The sequence below is a fragment of the Echiichthys vipera genome (genome assembly GCF_963691815.1).
Source record: "Echiichthys vipera genome assembly, chromosome: 18".
Classification (NCBI taxonomy): domain Eukaryota; kingdom Metazoa; phylum Chordata; class Actinopteri; order Perciformes; family Trachinidae; genus Echiichthys; species Echiichthys vipera.
The window spans coordinates 8,793,685-8,814,762 of NC_139843.1; the positions used below are offsets into that span (position 1 = coordinate 8,793,685).

General features: G+C 41.1%; 1 protein-coding gene across 1 annotated transcript in view; it reads left to right on the top strand.

Annotated features, from left to right (window-relative positions):
- adam12a (ADAM metallopeptidase domain 12a) overlaps window positions 1-21,078 on the top strand; it is a gene marked incomplete at its 5' end in the record, with an annotated part of 70,716 nt that overhangs the window by 15,752 nt on the left and 33,886 nt on the right. Inside the window, one exon of the mRNA XM_083933113.1 lies at window positions 19,492-19,570. Coding sequence (XP_083789239.1) covers window positions 19,492-19,570 — 79 coding nt within the window. The remainder of the gene's footprint in view (window positions 1-19,491; window positions 19,571-21,078) is intronic.

The following is a 21,078-nucleotide window of genomic DNA, read 5'->3' on the forward strand; positions in this document are numbered from 1 at the left end:
CCGCATTTATTTTTGTTTTCTCAGGTCTTTGTTAATAAATAGCGCTGGCAACCAAACACGAATGAGGTGTGCTGCACAGCAGAGCGCAATCATTTCTGTTATATTGAGGGGAGAACATGCTCAGTGTGTGTCTGAACTCACATCACCCCTGCAGTGTAATAGAGGGTAGTAGAGGTCGCCTAGGAAGGCAGGAGTGCATGAAAAGTTTATCACAAACAGTTTGAAACCATTAGATTTTTGTCACTCTTATTGAACCCATTGTATTAAATGGCTTAACTAAAGGCCAGAAACAATAAAAAAAAGCTAATCCAACTATTTAAAACACATCTCCTAAAAGTCCCATATTTAGAGATTTCCATGTCTTGCTTTTATTATAAAGCAGGTTGAAGTTATTTATGAATAGACAAATATGGAGAAGTTTCTTCTTTCCTAGCAAAAGTGATAGGGCTGTATCTTCTGCTATTTTCACTCTGCCACAAAATGTTTGCCCTCCCTAAAAAGCACAGATTATTTCCTACTATCAAGTAGTAATGTTGGTTAATATTGAGACGTTGGAGACATCAACAGAGAAAGTCGGTGAAGGTCTCAATTTTTAAGTTGTGTCACAACCCACTCGCCCATTAATCCATGTAATCGTTATCCACAGTACATTTAAGTTTCGGTAATATGTTGCTTAGGCTTGGTGATTGATCCCTGTTGTAACAGTGGTGGCCCCATAGACCAAGTTTATTTTTTAGAAATCCAGGTCAATAGCTGTAGGGAATTAATTTTTTCCTCAGTGAACTACACTTAGAACAAAAAGTTTCATCATACATTCTGTGACTTTTATATTAACTTTGATGTATGAAACTTACATAAAGCAAATATCAGGCAGTTTTATTCATATTCTTACAAAGAAATCAGCTATTCTCATCTTTCAAAGACATTTGACGCCAGCAGCATGCAGAGCCATCACATACCATCGGCCCACTTATGATATATCGATGACTTTAAGAGATCACTATTGACTTTATGTGTAATTTTTCACTACGATATTTGTTTCTAGTAGGTGACAAATGGTCATACTCCCCTGTGGAATCCACTCAGTGACAATGTGCAGTTAAAAAATGACCATTTAGGTATACCATTGTAACCGGTACCTTATCTTTTATCTATGCTGTTTTGGATTTCTGCTTGTAATAAAGCACTATTTCTTACTCTGGTGGTGAGCTGTGTGGTGTCTGTGGCACTGATGACATTTAGAAAGCCTGGCTTTGGAACATGATAAGGACTATTCTTGAAAGTACAAAGCTAGTATGTTTGTGAGCCAATAATGAGCATTGTTTGGTGTGTCTGCTCTTTGGCATTAAGGACTGCAAAAGCAGGAGACATAGACGTCAGATATTCCTGCATTTCCGGACACCCTTTGAAAGCAGCCTGTTTTCGGGATGGAAAGGGCACACACTGCCTGGGGCAACGTGTCAACTGTGCAAAATGGAGCTCCAAGTGATGGTTCAAAAGATGTCTGCATGAAAGATCAAGGCCCTCTCCATGTGGAAATTCTGCCATTTTCTGCACCCACGTATTGCTCTATCTTCAAATAAAAAAAAGTAAGACTATTGATTTGTTGTGTTCTGTCATCTTATCTCTTTAGATTATCAACAACAAAGTAACTATTTTATGTGACCCTGTAATTAATGAGGCTTGCCCTTTTTTGTAAAACTAGTTCAGTTCTCATTCAAAAGTTCCTGGTATTGCTGCTTGCAGCTTTCTCTGGAACCGCTCATACAAACAACTTTAGTCCACATTGCCCTTCGTTGGGTCCTTGGCTCCTGATGAGTCCCTTGGTATAGTCATTGTTTGCGGAAACATTGTTTGGGAAAGTTTAAAAGTTATGTCGTTGATGCTTCATTGTAACATCTTTGGTCTCTCTTTCTTCATCGGTCCTTCATCTGTACCCAACATGCGGTTCTGCAATTAATAGAAATCCCCTTTCAATACACTACACACTGTGTACATAACACACTACTAATAAATATGTTCTGTAGATCTCAAGTGCTTGCACTCAAGACTTCATTTCATTGAGTCCTCAACAACACACCAACCAAATTTGAAGTCGGTTTGATGATCGTTCATGAATATGTAGGACGGATAGACAGAGACTCCTTCCATTCAGTAAGATGACATTTTCCATGCATAAAGAAAGGCATCTACAAATGGACTCATGAACACTTGCACACACCAAGGGCAAATTCAATATCATCATGATCAATTGGGGCCTCATGGGAAATAGTCAACAAATTACCCACAAGAGAAAAGCATGTGTTCCAGACGGTATTGTTTTTAGCTGCCTGTATTTTTATAAGCAATGTATTTTTAATCATTCGCTAATGTAGTCCTCTGTGCTTAGAGTTGGATAAGCATTCATGCAGGAAAACCAACAGTGAATAAAGCCCTGCAGTGCATGTTGATATTACAGCACTTCTTTAATGAGTAGTTTGATTCCAATGTTGAAGGCCAAGCATACAGTGTAAATCTTAAAATTTGGTGTCAGGAGATGTTGTCAAGGATTAAGGATGTGACCGTCTCTCACCGTACCATAAAAAGGTGGCATATAAAACTCCCTGACTGAACCACAGCTGGCTTTAACACATTCTGCAGGCATAGTAAGTTCAGATTTTCACCCAGGACATTAATTATCAGAGGTAATAATGATTATGTTATGAACATTAACATAGTGATGATAAAATCCAAGTCCAGATGGTGAAAATTAAGTATCGCTCATGCTCTCGCTCTAGATTTGCAGCATTCAAAATGTTCCTGACTGAAAAAAATCAAGTCATTGATCAAGCAAGTCTGTTTCTGAGGCATCTCATCTTCTTGGATCAATTTAGTTAGTCAATGACTAAACAGAAGTTCCACATGGCATTTGCTTTGTCAAATAGCATCCCTGTTCTTTATGACCCGAATGTTAAGGTCCTTTATTACAAGTCTCTGAACCCATGCCAGAAGCTTGTACATCTAGACCAGTGGGGACAGGTGTTGAGCTTTGACCACTGGGTATGGAACCGTTTCTGGCCAAGCTCTGAGGGCAGCTCTTGCTGCTTTGTGGCTTTGAATCCAGGGCCTCCAGGCGTATCAAGATGAGTCCCAAGCTGTTGAGGCAGCATGCTCTCCATCTGTGTTTCCCTTTCTAATGCACTGCAGGATTACTGAATGGAGGCCTGGGGCTCATCAACTGAGTGGAGGATGTTCTTGGTTGCCTGCACTTGGGGTTTCTCCGTGCTCATCGTGTTGTTTAGCCTTAAGCATAAGGGACCTGGAGATTTGGCTATTTTCAAGTCTGTTATACTGGGAGACAAACAGACAAATACACACACACTTTAATCTGGCCTTTTTCCCTGGACAATGGGCAGGCAGAGGATATGTTTCCTGAGTAAAAGCTCTGGCTGTGATCCTCTTCTATCCCTCTGGTGTTTGGAGGGACAATAAAATTCAGCCTGGACAGGATCTAGACACAATTTGTCCCAGTGTGCATATTGGTTTAAAGGACGGTTTCTAACTCCATGTCTCCGGCTAGACTGCTGCTGGATCTGTGACCTGTTGCTTCTCTCAACGAAGACGTCCTTGTGTCTCACTGAACACATGGACAGGATACAGCCTCTCCTGGGGAGCTGGACAAACAGAAGGCTAAAGACACTGCACAAATATCCAAAAAGACATCTCTTGTGAGCTCCTTTTGTAGAGTTATTGTCCTGGGCTCCTGAGCCACACACAGATTGTTTAAGGAACGTCAAACCAAATGTGTGACCCATGTGTATCAAACCCTTCTTGTTGTCATTAAGCTGGGAGTGAGACAAGGGGTGTATCCAATCCTCCCCCAAGTCTGGGCCACTGTGCTCACTCAAACTCAACAGTTTAAAATGTGTTTATTACAGATTTCAATGTCTGTAATAACTGCTTCACCATGCCAGACTGGATTGTGTTTCGATTATATTAATTTTCCGTTTTAGAGATTACAACAGAAAGTTCTGAATGTTTTATACCAGTATTACAAAGTTGTAAAACACGCCAGCAATACACAGCACAAAGCATTCCAGACTTTCCCATCTCAGTTTTAAATTTTCAACACTTCTTATGAATCATTAATACGATTTTTACCACATAATCAAAACCTAATAATTGCCATTCTTCTTTAGGAACACTCGTTTCCAATTATCTGACCATTAACTGGATGAGATTAAAAGCTTCCTCTTAAGATCCCTTTACATAATTTGTTCCCATAGTTACATGCCACATCCCAGTAGCCTTACATCCCCTAATTGTAGAGTTTGAACATGTGGACAAAGACAAGTAATGAGAAAGGAAGGAGAATAGGAAGAAGTTTTTAAGGAAGGGGAAGAGGTGAAGATGAAGAAGAACTGGTGATTTGAAGTCTGCATCCACCAAGGCATTGAAACTTGAGACACTGTATGTGCTTTTCCTCCTACGCATCTGTAATCACTGTGGACATGACATTATATTAGAGCCTGACAATCTTATCAGCACACATCTGTATCCCCTGTCAGTGCGTAATGAGGGTGTCCCTTGACCTGTTAGCCAAATATACCCAGAGAAATAGAAACCAGACAATAGATAATGAGTCGTTGGCAGATGTGTGCTGCAAATTACAGTGAAAATAATTGTGAAGAGGGCACAGACGGCCCAGACCACTCACTAACCATCATCATGAACAGATCTACTCCCATGTAACTTGGATACACTGTACTGTAGCTTGTGCCAATGCTCATTTATTCTCTCTCTTCTGCACACAAACACTCTCATCAGCAAAATTGAAAAAAACATACACACACCATGTTCTAAACCTTAATTCCATGAGTAGAAGTATGCATTGAGGTTAACTCTAGCCTTTGTACCTTTCTTGTTAGCCTTGCGGCTGCAAGGCCATGATACACTGTAATTCATTAGTTTCAAAGACTAGCCTTGGAAATGGGCTCGTCTCTGTCCAGAGCCTGCACCTTTTAACTACTTCCTTCAAAAGGGAATTTTTTGGAAGGAGCTTCTCTCTTTTGAATTGCCTTCTCAGAAGCTCCAATTATTTTCAAGCTTAGAGCAGTAATTAATAAGGTGGACTCCCACTCTATGTTCATAATGAATTAGGAGGCACCCAGTAACACTGGAAAGCTCCTAGAATGGCTTGTCCTTTCCTTCAGGATGAAGAAGAGTAACATGCACATGCACAGTGTCCTTATAATATTCTGTTTTGTGTGCATCTGTAAAAATACGTTTTTATTGGTCTAGAAGCTTGCCATCCCAACCCAACCTTCAAACTTACTTCAAAGCCCAGAAACAACCTGTTCACCTGATGTCACCCTCTCCCCCACTCGCCCCTTCAATTCTTCTGTTATACTGTATATGAAGTAGCATTTTGTGATTTGAGAAGCCTTCTTTCAAATCTTACTACATACATGCTTTAAGAAAAGGACTAAACTTTGAATAAGTCATTGAAAATCCACTTCTAGACATAATATGTCTTCTACTTAGCTGAACAATCCATTTTCAGTGTGTTTGTGTGCACTTTAGGCTTTATATTTCCACATCACTCTTGTGTAAGTTGCAAATTGTGCCAGGATTGGCTTCGTGCATACACACCTTAAAAACTATTTAAGGTGAGCACAGAGAAACTTTCCCTCTTCAGCAGATAATGTGAAAACAACCTTCCAGTGTACAATTCTACACATACATTACTATGCACAGTGAAGGTCAAACAAGTAAAGTCACAATCGTTTGAATGGAAGGGGACTTTAAGTATAAAACTGAAGAAAATGGAGACTGAGTATCAGACTCAATGGCTTTTTAAAAAAGACATTTCATGCAGTGATAGGGGTCTTCCCCTCTTCACTCTGAGCCTTTTACCAGACGGACCACGGGGGTCTCAGGACGGCAGCTGGTGGATCTATTTCTCAGCCCTTCACCACAAAGAAAACTGCCAACTGAAATCTGCTGTAAGCTGCAGTTTCTCTCTAGGGGATGAGCCATCACTCGCTACTTACCTTCACCAAAGAGCTTCCGGAGGGTCCTGCAGATAAAGATGCCCTCTTTTTGCAGTGGCTGGGTTTAGCAGTCTGAATGTGCATGTATTCAAAACACTACAGTTTAAAAAATGGAAAGGCACTTAATGATATTTCTGTTTTAGTAATCCATCAGAACAATACTAAAATAAAACCAAAATCAAATTATTCTAAATTATTCAATTCAGGTGGCTGGGAGGTTTGGTGCCTTGCTCACAGGCACCCTGATGCAAGCGGATGAGGAGAGGGAATGGTATTTGTTTCCACAGCTGGGATCCAAACTTGTCTCTCTAACCATTAGGCTCTGTCAGAGGCCACAGGAGCTGAGATTTACTGGGTGCCGCTATGTAGATAGTACTCAGGATTCTAGAAAGACTGGACTGTTTTTGCTTCATGGAAGACATGACGGCAAACAGAGAGACAACCAGACAGCCCTCATCCTGTTATTTTTCATCTTCTGTATGAGTCATCTTTTAAGAGCCCTTTCTTGCATTATTACAAAGCCTGGTGAGTAAAATTATTCAAAGTCTGAACATTAACCCACTTTATTTTACCTGTAAATGCCATTCTGTAATTCAAAACAGGAGCCTACGCTTATACTTAGATACAATTACATTAAGAGTTATGAAGGTTTTTTGAAGGTAGACTAGGGCAATGTGTTTCATTTTCAGACCTTTATGTAACTTTTTTTGCATTATTTAATAGAGCATAATGCAAGGCTTTATCCACCAGAGCATTTATTTACAGCCTTTTAACATTTTCCGGGCCGCTGATAATGTGTAAGCACATATCATGTCCTTTATCTCCAGCTCTCCCTCATCTTGTGAATGTCTTAAGAAAAGCATCTTGAAAAACAGCATGACCTCATGTTATTGATGAAGGCTGTTTAGACGTGTCATTACTGAACAGTACACACAATTAACGGAATTCTATTTCGTTTTGTGTCTCTGTCCAAACACGATTCTGAATGCTTTTTTAAAGGAATACAAAATGCTGTCATGCAATCACTCCACAACAACACTGGTCCCTTATAATGCTGTTGCCTTTTACGTTACCACAATTAAAAGCACATGTCGTCATTTATTGGCTGGTTGCGGTAACATTACATTGTTTAATTACTTGATATTCACATACACACTTGGGATATTTGTCTTTTTAATGAGAACACTTCCATCCTACAAATAAATGGGCAAACATAACATTCCCCTAGTGTGTCCTCATGTGCACTGCTTTGTTTGTGAGCATTTAGATTTCAAAATGAAAAAAGACAAATCAACAAAGTACTGTGAATTGAATGTGCAGTGGATTTTTCACTGTTAATATATAGCTGCAACAATCAAACTTTGAGGCTGGGAACATGTAACTATGCTGTCAAAATGCTTGCAACAATGTCATGGCTAGTCTGTAAATAGACATGGCCATTCTGTATATAGACATGGGAGAAATAAACAAGCAAAATAAAATAACTACCTTCTGGGGCTCTGGTAATGCAGCGATGAAAGAAGAGCATAAACACACATCCCGTCTTTATATATTTTACTTGTATGCCCATAAGTATTAATTTAGTATTGTCTCAATAAACAGTAGCAGAAGTTAAAGGCAGAATTATTGGAATATGAATTGCCAGAAAATGTGGCTTTATTTGAGGTTCTTGAGGATTTTGGAGTACAAAAGTTTTACGTCTGCCAGCCAAGGCCCTCAATCCTCATCTTCCTTTCCATTAGGTTGTTTGTCTTTCTGTCTTGTTCTCTGGCTCACAATCTCTCCCTTTCACCTATTTAAGCAAACCTTCTCCATAAATTGTAGTGAAATCTCATTTTCTCAAGGCTCTGGTGTGCCAAAGGGAATAAACAAAAGCAGCCAAAGTTTTTGACCTCTGTGGCTGCTGACCATAAAGATAATCAGTCCAGGCTCACAGTCCTGGCTTCCATCCTCCCTCTGACAGACAGACAAATAGATCTGCCGGAGTTACAGTGTGAGTTAAGCCGGGAGGGAATGCTCGCTCTACTTGTCCTCCATCCTGTTCTGTCCGTTCTCACAGTCCACTGACCTTCCTATGACCAGCACTCCCTGCGTGTGGGGTCACTGACTGAGAGAAAAAGCCACGCGTGGTCATCAGTCAGACGGTCAGATTTGGGCTGAAGGAAGCCTGTCTCTTTCAGCTGATCTAGGAGTTTCCCCCCCTTCTGTTGCCTTACACATGCTCACGCAGAGCAGTGTCCTTGTGAAAAATGAATGCTGGATGGAAAGCAAAAACAGCATCCGCTCCAGTTGACTAGCACAGCAAAAAGCTCAAGCAGCTGCAGTTTCCTCCTCCTTACCCATAAAAGTAGCATCTTTGCTGATGAACCTCTTGATTTATTTTTCCTTTTGTGTTTCTGGTTTTGACTCATTTAAAACTTCAGATCCACACACAACTCAATGGAAACCAAGGAGTTAGAGTTCACATCTCTCTCTTTCATCACTTAATCTAGTTTAGTGATAAAAGGAAATGGTGCATAGAATGGCAGGGACCTGGAGCATGGAGTCATCCTCTGTCTCCATGTCATGCAGAAAGCAGATGCTTTTGGTTTCCCATCCCACTAGTAATTAAGGTTAGGCTTATGTGTCTCAGGCCCCACGGTGCTGAGAGATGGACACACAGGGAGTAGATGGAGGCAGGGGGAGGATGTGTGATGACTGGATTGGAGGTTTCTGGTGTTTTTGCTTTGTCAGATGAGGTGTGAAGGCAGACCTCCTCCTCTTCTGTCTACTTGCCTCTATGTCTCTCCCTCCTTACATATTTTCTCGCCATCAGCAACTTGTAATAACTCTCTGTTGGGATAAGGGACACGGCAGGGTCTCCTTTGGTTGGCCCCATGTATTCCTCCTCACTCACTCTCACCTAATCCCTCCAGCAACGGGGACAGGAGTGAGCTGCCAACAACAATAGGAGCTGCCAGGGTTTGATAAAGAGGCTGTGGAGTACTTCGGGGTGCAGGGACCCCGTGGAATCGAGGCCCAAGTCCATGACACAGATGCCTTAAAAATCCTCAACAGAGTTTCCGAGCACAGGGGTCACGGGCAGGCTGTAAATCCACAGAGGGTTAAGCAGGAAACTGCGTTTGTTGACACACGAGCTGAGAGAAAAGCTATAGGTTGTCCCTCTTGAAAAACAAGAAGACATATATTCAATTGGCAGGAGTAGATTCAGGGCATGTCCTCCTTATTTTTGAAGCTGGAGCCAGCGGTCTGGAGTCTTGTCATCACTGTGAGCTTTCAAGACCGCAAGTTAAGACTCCAGAAAGTCGTCACATCAAGAAATAGTCCCTCACATAATCCCAATACAATGACGTTTTTACACTTCAGTCTTTTATGAAACAAAAGAGATATAATGAGTCAATTGTTGCGCCTTAGAGGTGCTTGTAGGCAGATTTTGTTACCTTCGGACAGAGCCATGCTAGCCGTTACCAGTCTTTATGCTAAGCTAAACAGCTGCTGGCACCAGCTCCATATTGTATGAGGGTGGTATTGATCTTCTCATCTGACATTCAGCAAGAAAAATTATTACACAAAAGGTTGATTACTTATAACATTTTACTATTACAAATGTCTCATGAGGGTATATTTGATTGGCTTTTTCCAGTACTTTTAGACTCAGTATATTTAAATTAGTCGATAAATTAATCAGTAAATCAATGTTTCAGTGCATTCGATATTTACCCGAAGGAGGATAATGGAAAAGGCTTTGATACAGCATTCAGACCTCCTGTTAAATTCAATTGAATAGTTAATTCAATGGTGAAAATATGAAAAATGCAAATAATTGAAAATGTTTCAAGGCTCATCGATTTGGTGTTTGTTCACAATGTTCTGAAGGGGTTTGGGGGTTTTGCAGAACTGACCTCTAGAATTTCTACAATCCTGGCTTCGGCTCCAGTCTTGCAATTGATTTTGTTTAAAGTGCAAGATGAAAATTAATAAATGTATGTTGATGCAAATCACCTCTCACCTTTTCTTTATGCTCGATGGGCCATTGTTGCAGTGATAATAATCGAGCCCCAGCTGTGTGCTCCATCTGCACGCCCTGATATATGATGTGATGTTTACAAACAGTCTCTTAGAGAAAGCCAATAATGTTCCACTTCCTGGGTGCATCAGCTGAACAAGAGCTATATTCCTTCCAGGGATCAATGGACCGCGAATGATCGATGAGCTAGTCGTGCATTATTTGGAAATCAATCCACAACTTTAGAAATAGGGTGAATTGATGTTGAGAGCTGATTTAAAGAAGCATGACACAACAGAATCTTTTGTCAGCGTTCACTGCAGCAAATGGTTTTTAATGAAAGCTGAGAGAGATTTATGAAAACTCAGGGGTTGGGAAATGTATTATATTGCTTAAATAATTGCACATTTAATCCCTTGTCTTCGTACAGACCACACCTGTTGCAAAAGGACTTTAACCTTGTAGGTTATGCTAAAGTTCATTTCTCTTTAAATAATTTAGCTGTTTTCGTTCTGCTCTTCCAACTGTGGCCATCCGCTCCTGCCAATCAAAAATAACACAGGGGCAGGGTGTATAAACAAACCCATCTAATACATAAAAAACAGACTTTTACTCGAAACAGGGACATCTCCCTCACTGACATAATCAGAGGAGTGAAAGACATGAAGGGAGGGAGAGTACATTTGTATTCCATCCTTAATTGTTTGATTTCCCTGAGGGGCGTGCAAGACGGGGGAGAAGGGCAGCAAAAAGGGGGGAGGGCGTACAAGTATGGACAGATTTAATTAATTGAATTGGTTTTTTTTTTCATGTGCATTTACCTTGTGAAAAGCATGATAGGCTTGATTGTTTGAAGTTCCCTAGCTGCTCATTAGTTCAAGCACGAGGTTGCAATGAATATAGATGCATGAGCTTTGGGCCTTGGGCCAGTGCTTTGCAAACCATTTGAATTAATGGGAAAGCTCAAAGCTGTTGTATTAGCCTGACCCATCCTGGAAATAACTTTGCATTCACCCCCTCCTCTGTACATCCTCCAGTTTTCAGCCTGAACCCTCATAATCTTAAAAAACAAAGCCAAAAAAAAGAAATTTGAAAACAGACAGAGAAGATGTGATGCAATTATTTGCTTTGAGACTGCACGTAAAGCTTATTGTTTCCACTTGGAATGTATCAACAAAGAGGAATATGAATTCAATTTAGTCAATTCCCATCTGCAGGCTTTCAATCTTTCCTGATTTTTGCTACAGGCTAGCAGACATGAATATCAAAAAGAGGTATCTCCGGGATTCCTGCCTCCACCCCAATACAATGGAGATTTGTTGGACCAACAATATTGTAAAAAAAACAAACAAACATTGAAATTCAGCATCTCTTTCCAGATACTGTGCCCTCATTATTCACAGACCTCATTGTCAACACATTTTATAGATAGAAACTATGTCCTTGGTAGAAAGTAGCGGCAGTGAACTTTGTTCATCGTTTGTAATTTTTTGGAACTGGGCCTCAAGTTTTGTAAAAAAAACAAAAAACTTCAGGAAAGCATTACATTTCTATAATGCTTTCCTGATTTTCCAATGCAGGATGTACTGGGGGTTGAATAAGTCCTTTAGGAAACCAGGCAGGGAGTGTTGTGGTTTGCTGATAGTGTTGAAAGAAAAGAATGTGTTGCATGATCTATAAGCCATGAGCCTGATGTGTGTGGAACACAAACACAATCCTCCATGTGGAAACCGCACATGCAGTGATGGCTGCATGTGTACAAGTGCACACACATGCTCCCACACAGATGCACATAAATCAAGCTGAGCTACCAGCACATTCGGTGATTCCTGCACACAAGTGGGGACACACTCACTCCCACACCCCCACAAACTGAAAGGCAACCGGAGCTCGTCCTGAGGGAGATGAAGAGGCAGAGCAGAGGCACGCTCTCTGCCACAGAAGAACAGAAGCCTCAGGGGCAGATAGGAGTAGAAAGCAGGATGAAGGATCTCCCCTCCAGTGATCCACAGCAACAAAGGCGATTTGAGAGACTGCTGCTTTGGCACCCAGTAAAATTAGTTTCAGATAACAATGTCACCAGCTCATGCTGTGAAAAAAACGAAGAAAGCGAAACAGCCACCTGGGACAAATGGCCAAGATTTTTCAGTTTTTGTTTCCCCTCATTTTAGATTTAATTATTATCAATTGTCTTATTGCAAGTATAAGACCTATTATAAAACTTCATATTCCATTTGGCCTGAAGTGAAGCATAAAGAGACCATACTGTGCCGAACAACTGCCTTTGATTAGTCACATGTGAGGACTTGGGCGTTGTGATATCATCAGTAATAAAGTGAAATCAATGTCTAGAAGAAATGTACTGAAGAAATGAAAGAGACTTGCTCTGCACCGTGGAGGCGCAGGTGATGACTAGCTTGGTTCACGTAGACACAATTTGTCACATTTGGCATGTGCATGCCTTCCTTGGGTGACAAACACTGCGGTGTAAGCAACACACATTAGGGCCAGATGTGACTTTATGTTACATGTCAACAAGTGAGAACTGGCGAAGTAACAAAGGAGGGAACGGACAATTATGTGGAAAAACATCCGACCCAAAGTCGCTCTTCTCCAGTCGTTATCCTGTTGGAGACTGCTTGACTCGAACACACCCATACGTAGTTGTAAAACCACACAATCAGTGAGAAGTTAAACAAACATGGCTTGTTTTCATTGTTATTTTGTGAAGTTCTCATTGTGCTTGTCAGACGAGAATGGCTGTTCTATGTGTCATTTCATGTTGAACTGCACCAGACAAAGTGTTCCTATAATATGGAGAGGCAGCAGCAACTGTGCTCAACGTGACACGGGATGCAAATGTGTCGAGTGACAGCAGAAAGAAAGCATGTCCCCATACTTAAATGTCACAAAAATGAGCCATGTGATCTTTCCAAACCAATTAATGAGCGTTTCTTGGTCTGCCCCCACTACAGTTGGTCTCATTAAGTTAAAGCAACTGAAACTGCTTGGGTAATATTGTGGTTGCGGTTATCTTCCACTCTGACCTCATGGCTGACAGCTTTTGTGGTGGTATAACAGTATCACACCACTTTCCACCTTTTTTGCATAAAGAATCATTATCCTCGCCGCCGCAAGAGCTCACTTAGTGGGAAAGCATTAACATAGGTATTTTTTTAAGTACCCATGCCATTGTTTTTCTGATGAGGACAGACTTTGAATTTGTATTCTCTGAGATGTGCGGTTGCTAACAGCAAGTCTCTGGGTTACTGCCTTACTTGATGTACATACTCAACCTTTTTAGCTGCATAGTTGAGGCAGTGATGATGATGCAAATGAATGGATGGCTGGCTTCTAACAGCATATGAAGTACTGTATACAAGTCTTATTTTATTTCAAAATACGACAGCAGAGCTTTTGGTTGGTCAAGACTCAAGACTGGACTGAACAGTCCAGGCTTCTTGTTCTTTAAAAAGATTGAAACACTAGAACACTATGATGTCGTTGATAGTGGCTAACACACCTTTGTATCTCAGTATAGTTTGCATCATTATGTTCACACTTTATCAAAGATTAGTGTTGCACTTCTGTCCTAATTCCAATGATCTTATCCATTGTTGGGGTGGCATTCATCATCCAGTCTCTGTAATTGGGATCCTGTGGAGTCATCTATCATGCAGACATTGCACAGAGATGACACTTTATTGATTTCACGGGGCATGCCTGGGCTTAACTACATCAATCTCTAGGTGACAGTCACTGCAATAATTGCGTGCCACTGCTACTAATGGCTATTCTGCTTGATCATCTCACTGACCAATTAACCCCCAACACGATGCCACACAGGTGTAAAGAATCATAATAAGTCTGTTATGATAAGCTAAAAGAGGGACAAACAAATATGAGAAGTTTTCTTTTTGGCATTTTCAACACAGTTGGCTTTCTTGACACAAGCCAAAGACCACATTTTTTGTGTTTTTGTCACATCTTGTCATGACTTGTCATGTCTTATCATGCCTTATCGTGTTGGTCTTTGAGCCAAGGGCGCCACTGAGCCCCAAGTTAGCTTGCTACTGAATATGGCAGCTTATAAAGTCAAAACCATCTGCCTTGACTTTTTCTGTTCTTCCTCCCTTCTCCCCCCCTTCCTTGAGCAGGAATCATTGGCTGGCATGCTCTAACGGCTCTGTTCATGACATGCTTCGTGAAGACTGGGAGTTGCATTGAGCTCAGGGTAAGCAGGGGGAATTCTGCTTCTCTGCTCTACTTGGCACTGGCCTGCAACACTGCCTGATGTCAGACAGATCACAGCCAGGAAGACTGGCTCTCTTCCCTTGCGCCTGGAAAAAGAATGTTACTTACACTGAGACAATTTTTTTTGGCTTGGGGGGGTTTGCACTATTGTAGGTTTTCATGCACATGATCCCACATTTTCCACATGGAGCTGGGCTCTTGCCACTTGCCACATAAAAGCGAAGGGACATTATTACTACCACATTGCCTCATGGGTCTCTCAGTTGAATGTAATGTACTAATTGGAGCTCCTAGATTAGGTTTTACAAGAAACGTATTTATTTGATGATGATTTCATCAGCTCTAAATGTTTATATTTACGTCTGTTCTAAATAACTTTCCGTTACAGAAGAGGGCTGACAAGTGCTAGAGCAACTTGCCCTCCAGAGGCCTAATGCATAGCTTCTCATTTATCATTATTAGCCGAAGGATTTGTCCAGAAGTCCCTGATTAGGTTGTCTGCGTGTAATGAGACATATCAGAGTGTGTGACTGGGGAATCGCTGCGCCTTGATCCAGCTTGTATCCCAACAATGGTAATCAAGGCCGTGGTGTCAATGTACAGGGTCATAGCAAGTCAGTTAAAGATATTCACTGTATGTATTTCCAAAAATGAAGTTAATGGAATTTTGTCCTTTCATTATCATCACAGATTGTGTAAAAGCAAATCTTTTCTCTGCTCAGTTATTCTTACAGCCCTGCTGGATACCTTATCAAGGGGAAAGGGAGAGTCCGACAGAGCTTGAAGTTAAAAACCCATTTGTGCCTACTGACTGAAAAATGTGCTGTTTTATATTCCGCCAAATAGAACAGATCCACGATGCCTGCCGCATGGGCAAGCTGTTTTCTTCTTTATTGGCTTTATTGGCTTCTGACACTACAAAATGTCAGGAAATATATATATATTTAAATGGGCAAGCTGTTTTGCAGGAAACACTGTCGTTCTCACAGTTTTTCTTTCTTCTCTTGGCGCCTGTCAAATAATTGAATTTTGTTTTTCCCCCAAGATTTGTTCAAAAGTGTCCCGAGCAGTATAAACTCTCCTCTGCCCCACTAACAATGCCTTTTTACGACCTGTACGTGACTTTAGCTCAGCTCTCAGTATGTCTGGATGCTTCTGTGCTTTATTTCCATGATCACATCAAAGCTTTTAGTTTGAGACGACAATGACAAGATGTACAATTGTGGGTCACAATCAATAGAAAACCAATGTCACGTTAGCATATAAAAGCTGTTTATATGCTGTAAAGGACCTCCCTTTCTAGGTCATTTGCAGCACTTACCTACAAATGCGACCTGCTGCTTGCTGTTGATTGATTAGGCACCAACTCCAATTCATCAAGCCTGTTGCGATTAATATATCTCACACACCATCAAATAAAATCAGAACAAACCCTTACGATGTAAACCACATATAAAAGAATGATGGAATTTGACGAGAAATCACATAAGAGCGTAATTTCCTGAGGTCAGCGTAGTTGTAGTTTCTCAATTAGAATGTTCACAACAGGGATGGAGTATGAGTTGTAAGCCTTGACAATTATTTCTGTATGGGAATATATTCCACTTAGATAAGATATTACGTAAATCCTGTGTTATTTCCCTATGCAAAGACGGACAGAAGGGGCTGACAATGTTGAGCAGAGAAACATCAGGAAAGAAAAGATAATTTAATGCAGGACAGAAGTGGCAATTGCAGCAGGCATTCAGGATTAGCTTGAAGTGACTTCATTGTCTTTTCTGTCTGTGTTGTCAAATCTACTGACAGGCAAATCTGACTCCTTCCCCCTAACCTAATATATTTTCTTTCAAAAAGTTTGTCTTTTTCAGCCTGGAGACAGCACGACAAGACTAGCTGTAATTATATGCGTTGTACCTGTTCAACGGATGTAAGGAAGTTAACAAATATTTATTCAAGTTCTTGCAGCAGTAGCACAGATCGCAGTGATATTCGTCTCCTGTGTGTCAGTCTTATATTGTGTTGTCATGGTTGTTTTGTGTAAAGTTGCCAACACTTGGGACAGGTTGACAACCAGAAAGTAGCATCTGCAGACAGAGCCCTGCTGGAGGCCTGCCTCGTGTGTAATGCATTTTTAAAGGGGGTGCGACCCCCCATCCCCTCCCTTCCCTTTATGTCTCATTACATTCCCACTAATTGATACACGGTGAGCCGCTGCTTCCAATGGGGGATGGGCGGCTTGGTGAATTAGACACATGATGTGGCAGTTTATCGCTCAGCTGGGATGAGATGAACCTACAGGTGACTTGCATTGGAAGGATTGCTGTTAATGTGTATCTGTGTTTCTGCACTTTGTTAACTCAATAATGGAAATATTCACACTCCTATGTGTTTTTTGGTTGCATGAGTGAAGTGCAGATTGCAATCCTGATCTGATCTTGGCACGCTAGAGAACTACTAATGTCGTTTAGGAATACTAGTGAAAAGCCAAGTCAGTTGCAATTCCAGTTTAGGTGACGGGTGATGTCTGGGTGTGCAGGACATGCCGTGGATTATAACATGGCTGTGTTGCCGGTTCGAAATTTCGCCCTAAACAACCAAGTCTCTGGCCATTACTTGAATTTGAATTTTTTGGCGTCAGCTTTTACCGACCGCACTTCTGGAATCTTGTCATCTGTCAAGACTATTTGGTTTCATTGTGTAAATTACCATCTTCATTATCTTCAGATGTTTGTTTTCTTGCAGTTATGCAAAAGCAGCATGATAGAAATGTTATCAACACGTCCCCTGGCAAGTTACTCTATACGCACATTTGCCTCAGTTGTACACAGACTTTGTATGAGGGATGCATGTGTGAAAGGGGCTTATGTGGCCAACCAAAAAATGGTCGTGAGAAACCTCTCATTTAGAACCACAGGACCACCACTGGCCTCTCTTATCTTATCTAATTTCTGAGGCTAATGGTTTATGTCTGTACAGTACACAGAAAATTGGAGAACACTCTTACAAGTAGAAAAGTTAAGACATATTAGTTCTCTTTGTCTGATGCTAAGAATGCAAGAATGGCAATAATGATATTATCATGATATGCACATGGAATGCATTGCACTGCTCTCAGCCCACCTCGCTCAGGTGAACTAAGGTAGGGTTTCTGGTTCCATGTTGCAGACCCACTAAAGTGTCATTTCTTTGTTCCATGTTGCAGACACATGGATGTTTTTTATACCCACACTCTCCCAGAGTGCAAGAAGTAAGGCAGTCACATGCAGACTCACCACACTGGATTGTCTGTTGTGGGCAGATGTTGAGGTTGTGTCTCCGACCCAGAGCACAGACCTAATTAAGACTGAAGAAAGACATCATTTTATTTGGCTCTCTCTAGCTTAGGCCTGCTTTGATCCAATGATTATTACCAGCTCTTTGGCTCTGTGGAGGAGTAGAGGGCGGGGAAGCATTGTGTCTCATGCTGACAGCTCCCAAACAAAATAACCCCCCCTCCCCAGGTTGTTACAGCTGACACTCCCAGCTGGGTTGTCAGCGGTGAGGTCAGTAAGAGAATCCAGCTGCCTGCTGAGGTTTGTTCCTCTGCTGTGGATTAGCACCAGCCAAGCATCTGCTGGTGTCCTGTAGTGTAATACTGTACATGCACTCGCTGCTTGTACAATACATAGACACTTATCCTCATCATGAACACAAATACACATGCTGTAATAATCAACCCAGGAGGGGTCCACATTGCTCTTTTGGCTCTCAGTTCATTTGTTGATCTATTTCTGCTGTTGATTCTTTTTCCCTCCTGCTGAGTGGCCTTCCCTCCGCCAGACAATGGAGCAGTGCTTAGTAACCTTGGTCGGTGAAAAAAAAGGCATCCATTATTGTAGTATGGCTGTGATGGTAAAGCTTTTTTTTTTTTGTAATTGCAGTGACAGATCAGAACAGTTCAGCACAGTTCAGCACAGTTCAGCGATTATGTGGTGTGCTCAACCAAACCTCTATCTTTCGAGGGTCAAATAATAGGCTTGAAAAGTCTACATTAGGCTCTGAAATGTTTGTGGTTTGCTGCTTCTTAGAGGACAGCAGCTGTAGTTCACTTGGATAAAACTGCTGCAGTAGATTCCGTTTGGCCATGGTTACCTTATAGTATTGGCTCAGCTAGCTTGCAACCTTGACCAAGGTGGTGCACAAAATACGCACCAGGTGCAGTCCAAAACTGCTGATGAAAAACTAAAAGAGAGCAAGTCGATTGTTGTTTCTCTGTGAAGTTTACTGAAGGTGGAACGTAGCCACTGTGAGCGTGGAGTAACTGCATCGGACAACATTTAAAATAAAGCTCACTGTGGCCATGTCTTCCTTCATCATTCTTCCTTTCAATATTTAAAACCTTTCTGACAAAAAATGCTGAAAGTTTAATATCTTTACATACAGAAGACATACGTCTATGTGCCTAGAAGTCATCACACACTAAAATGGAGCTGTTGCGTCACAGAAAAGCCACAGCGGTTGGCTTGTGAAGAGCTTAAATTTTGATGCAGTGATCACAAAACTAAGTTTCCTATGATGAAGATGAATCAGTAGGAAGCATGTGCCACATTAACAAGGTATTGCAGTAGTCTTTCCAGCCCTACAGTACACGGCAGTGTGACCTCTGAATTCATGCTGCTCTTTAATCAGTTCTTACAGAAGGAAGAGAGAGAGAGAGCTGTGCAAAATGCCTCTTTTTGCCTGCAGCAGTGATTCGCTGTGTTGATTTATTGTGCTTTCTAGATATAAACTGTAAATGGATCACTTGGTAACCTCAAAGAGTCACTTTATAGTGTCATGGATTCCCATCTGCAACTAAAAATGATTTTTCTTTCAACACAACCTTTCAATTCTGGTTTTTATCAGATCATACCCACCTGCTCATTACTTGCCTTTGTCTGCAATTTGTAAGCGAATTGCTGTTCTACCGTGTCACATGGAATGAGTTATGGATTGATATTGAATGCTTCTTCATGGTGCGAACATGTGGTGTGTAAGTCTCTCTTTCTTGATGCCAACAGCTGCTCAATTCAATGTACAATAAAGCAGAGGGACATTTTAATCACATCACACTGTTTATCTTCCACGCAAGTCTGGCTTAAGACATTGTGATTGATTTTTCAGGATGAAGCCCCATAGGGTCACTTCTGAGTGTTTGTTGTCTTTGTTTATCCTTTCTAGGGGGCTGTTTGCGAGTAACTATACAGAAACCCATTACCTGGAAGATGGCATTGCGGTCACGGGCTCTCACAACTTCACGGTATGTTAACAACCTTTTATTTTTTATTTCTTTATTAAGGCTGACACAATTATCCATCACCCACCCAGAAGCTCTTGTGGATGTCAAGCCTCTGTGGAACTCATCTTCTTGTCGGGTTCTGCTTCATTATGCTTTTATTAGGGTCAGCGAAGAAGTAAGGAAAAGTTGATGCCGTAGCTAGATCCACTTTTAAACTGCCTGGAATCGGGTAGCCATGTGCATAAAGAAGCCTGCGTAGGTGAGCGGGACCGCTTTGGTTTTCTGCCAGCGGATTAATATTTGATGAAATAACAAAAGGTGAACAGAGGTCAGAGAACAGATTCAGTTTTAGGGAACAGCTCAAGTCTTTTATAATGGATAGACTTCAAACCATCCCAAAATGGTTTGTAACGCATAGTGAACATCTAAGTGCACTTCAGAAGTCACACTGACTGTAAAATATTCAGCACCTGTCATTGCATGTATGAGCCTCATACTTGCTTTTTTCCAACCACAGCCTCAATAGGGTGCATTTTCGTTAGTTTAAAACTTAAAAATACAAAATACAATCTTAGCAGTTAATTACCTCACAAATTATACTTACTGAGCAGTAATTTTCTTTTCCATCTGTTCAAGGTAGGTCTTTTAGCAATTTCTTGTGATTTTCTTCAGTGTTGTAATAAATATTTCTAATCTTCATTAAGCTCAGTTGTTTTTTTCCCCGAGAAAATGTTCTGCTTTCAAATACAATGGGTCTTTGAAAACCCTCTTTCATGGATCCAAAAATATCCCTCGATTGAAGGATTTTTATTCGGAGGTTCAGAAACAGCAATACTATTAGGAAACTGCTTGTACTTTATACTATAATGAGTATGATGGGGAACACTGTGCCTCAAAACTTCCACCTGTTTGCCTGATTTCAGTGATTCGATCATGTGCTCTTTTGGAAAGCAATTAAACATTTAATTCCTGTTCAGATACCCGGGCATCATAATAATAGACATCCTGTGATGTCAGTTTACAAAACGCCTGGCCTACTTATGCTGAAATCCACAAAAGAGGAGATTAATATAATTCAATAATGGCCAGCCCACACAGTGAAATGAACAATATTTTCCACTTGAGACTCATGTGAGACCGGAGCTGGACCATCATTGGCTGGGTTCGGCCAGCTCATCAGAATTGCTGCCATTCCAAAGCATAAAGACAATAAGGGAGTTGTAGAGAGTCAGCTCAGGGCAGACTATGAGGCCACGACTTTGATAGCTGGCACCTTGCATGCATGGATTAATGGATGTGGGGCTTGTGCGGCTGATTGTTTTCAATTTCAAGACTGATTAATCATTAAGTCTTTAGAATATGAGGACAATAAAATATGCCACCACGTTTTCCCAAAGCCCAAGATGATGCCTTCATACTGCTTGTTTTGTTCGTTCAACAGCTCAAAACATTCAAATGAAAAGAATCTAAAACTGGAAAGGAGCAAATCCTCACATTAGAGAATCTTGAACCAGCAAACGGGTGGCATT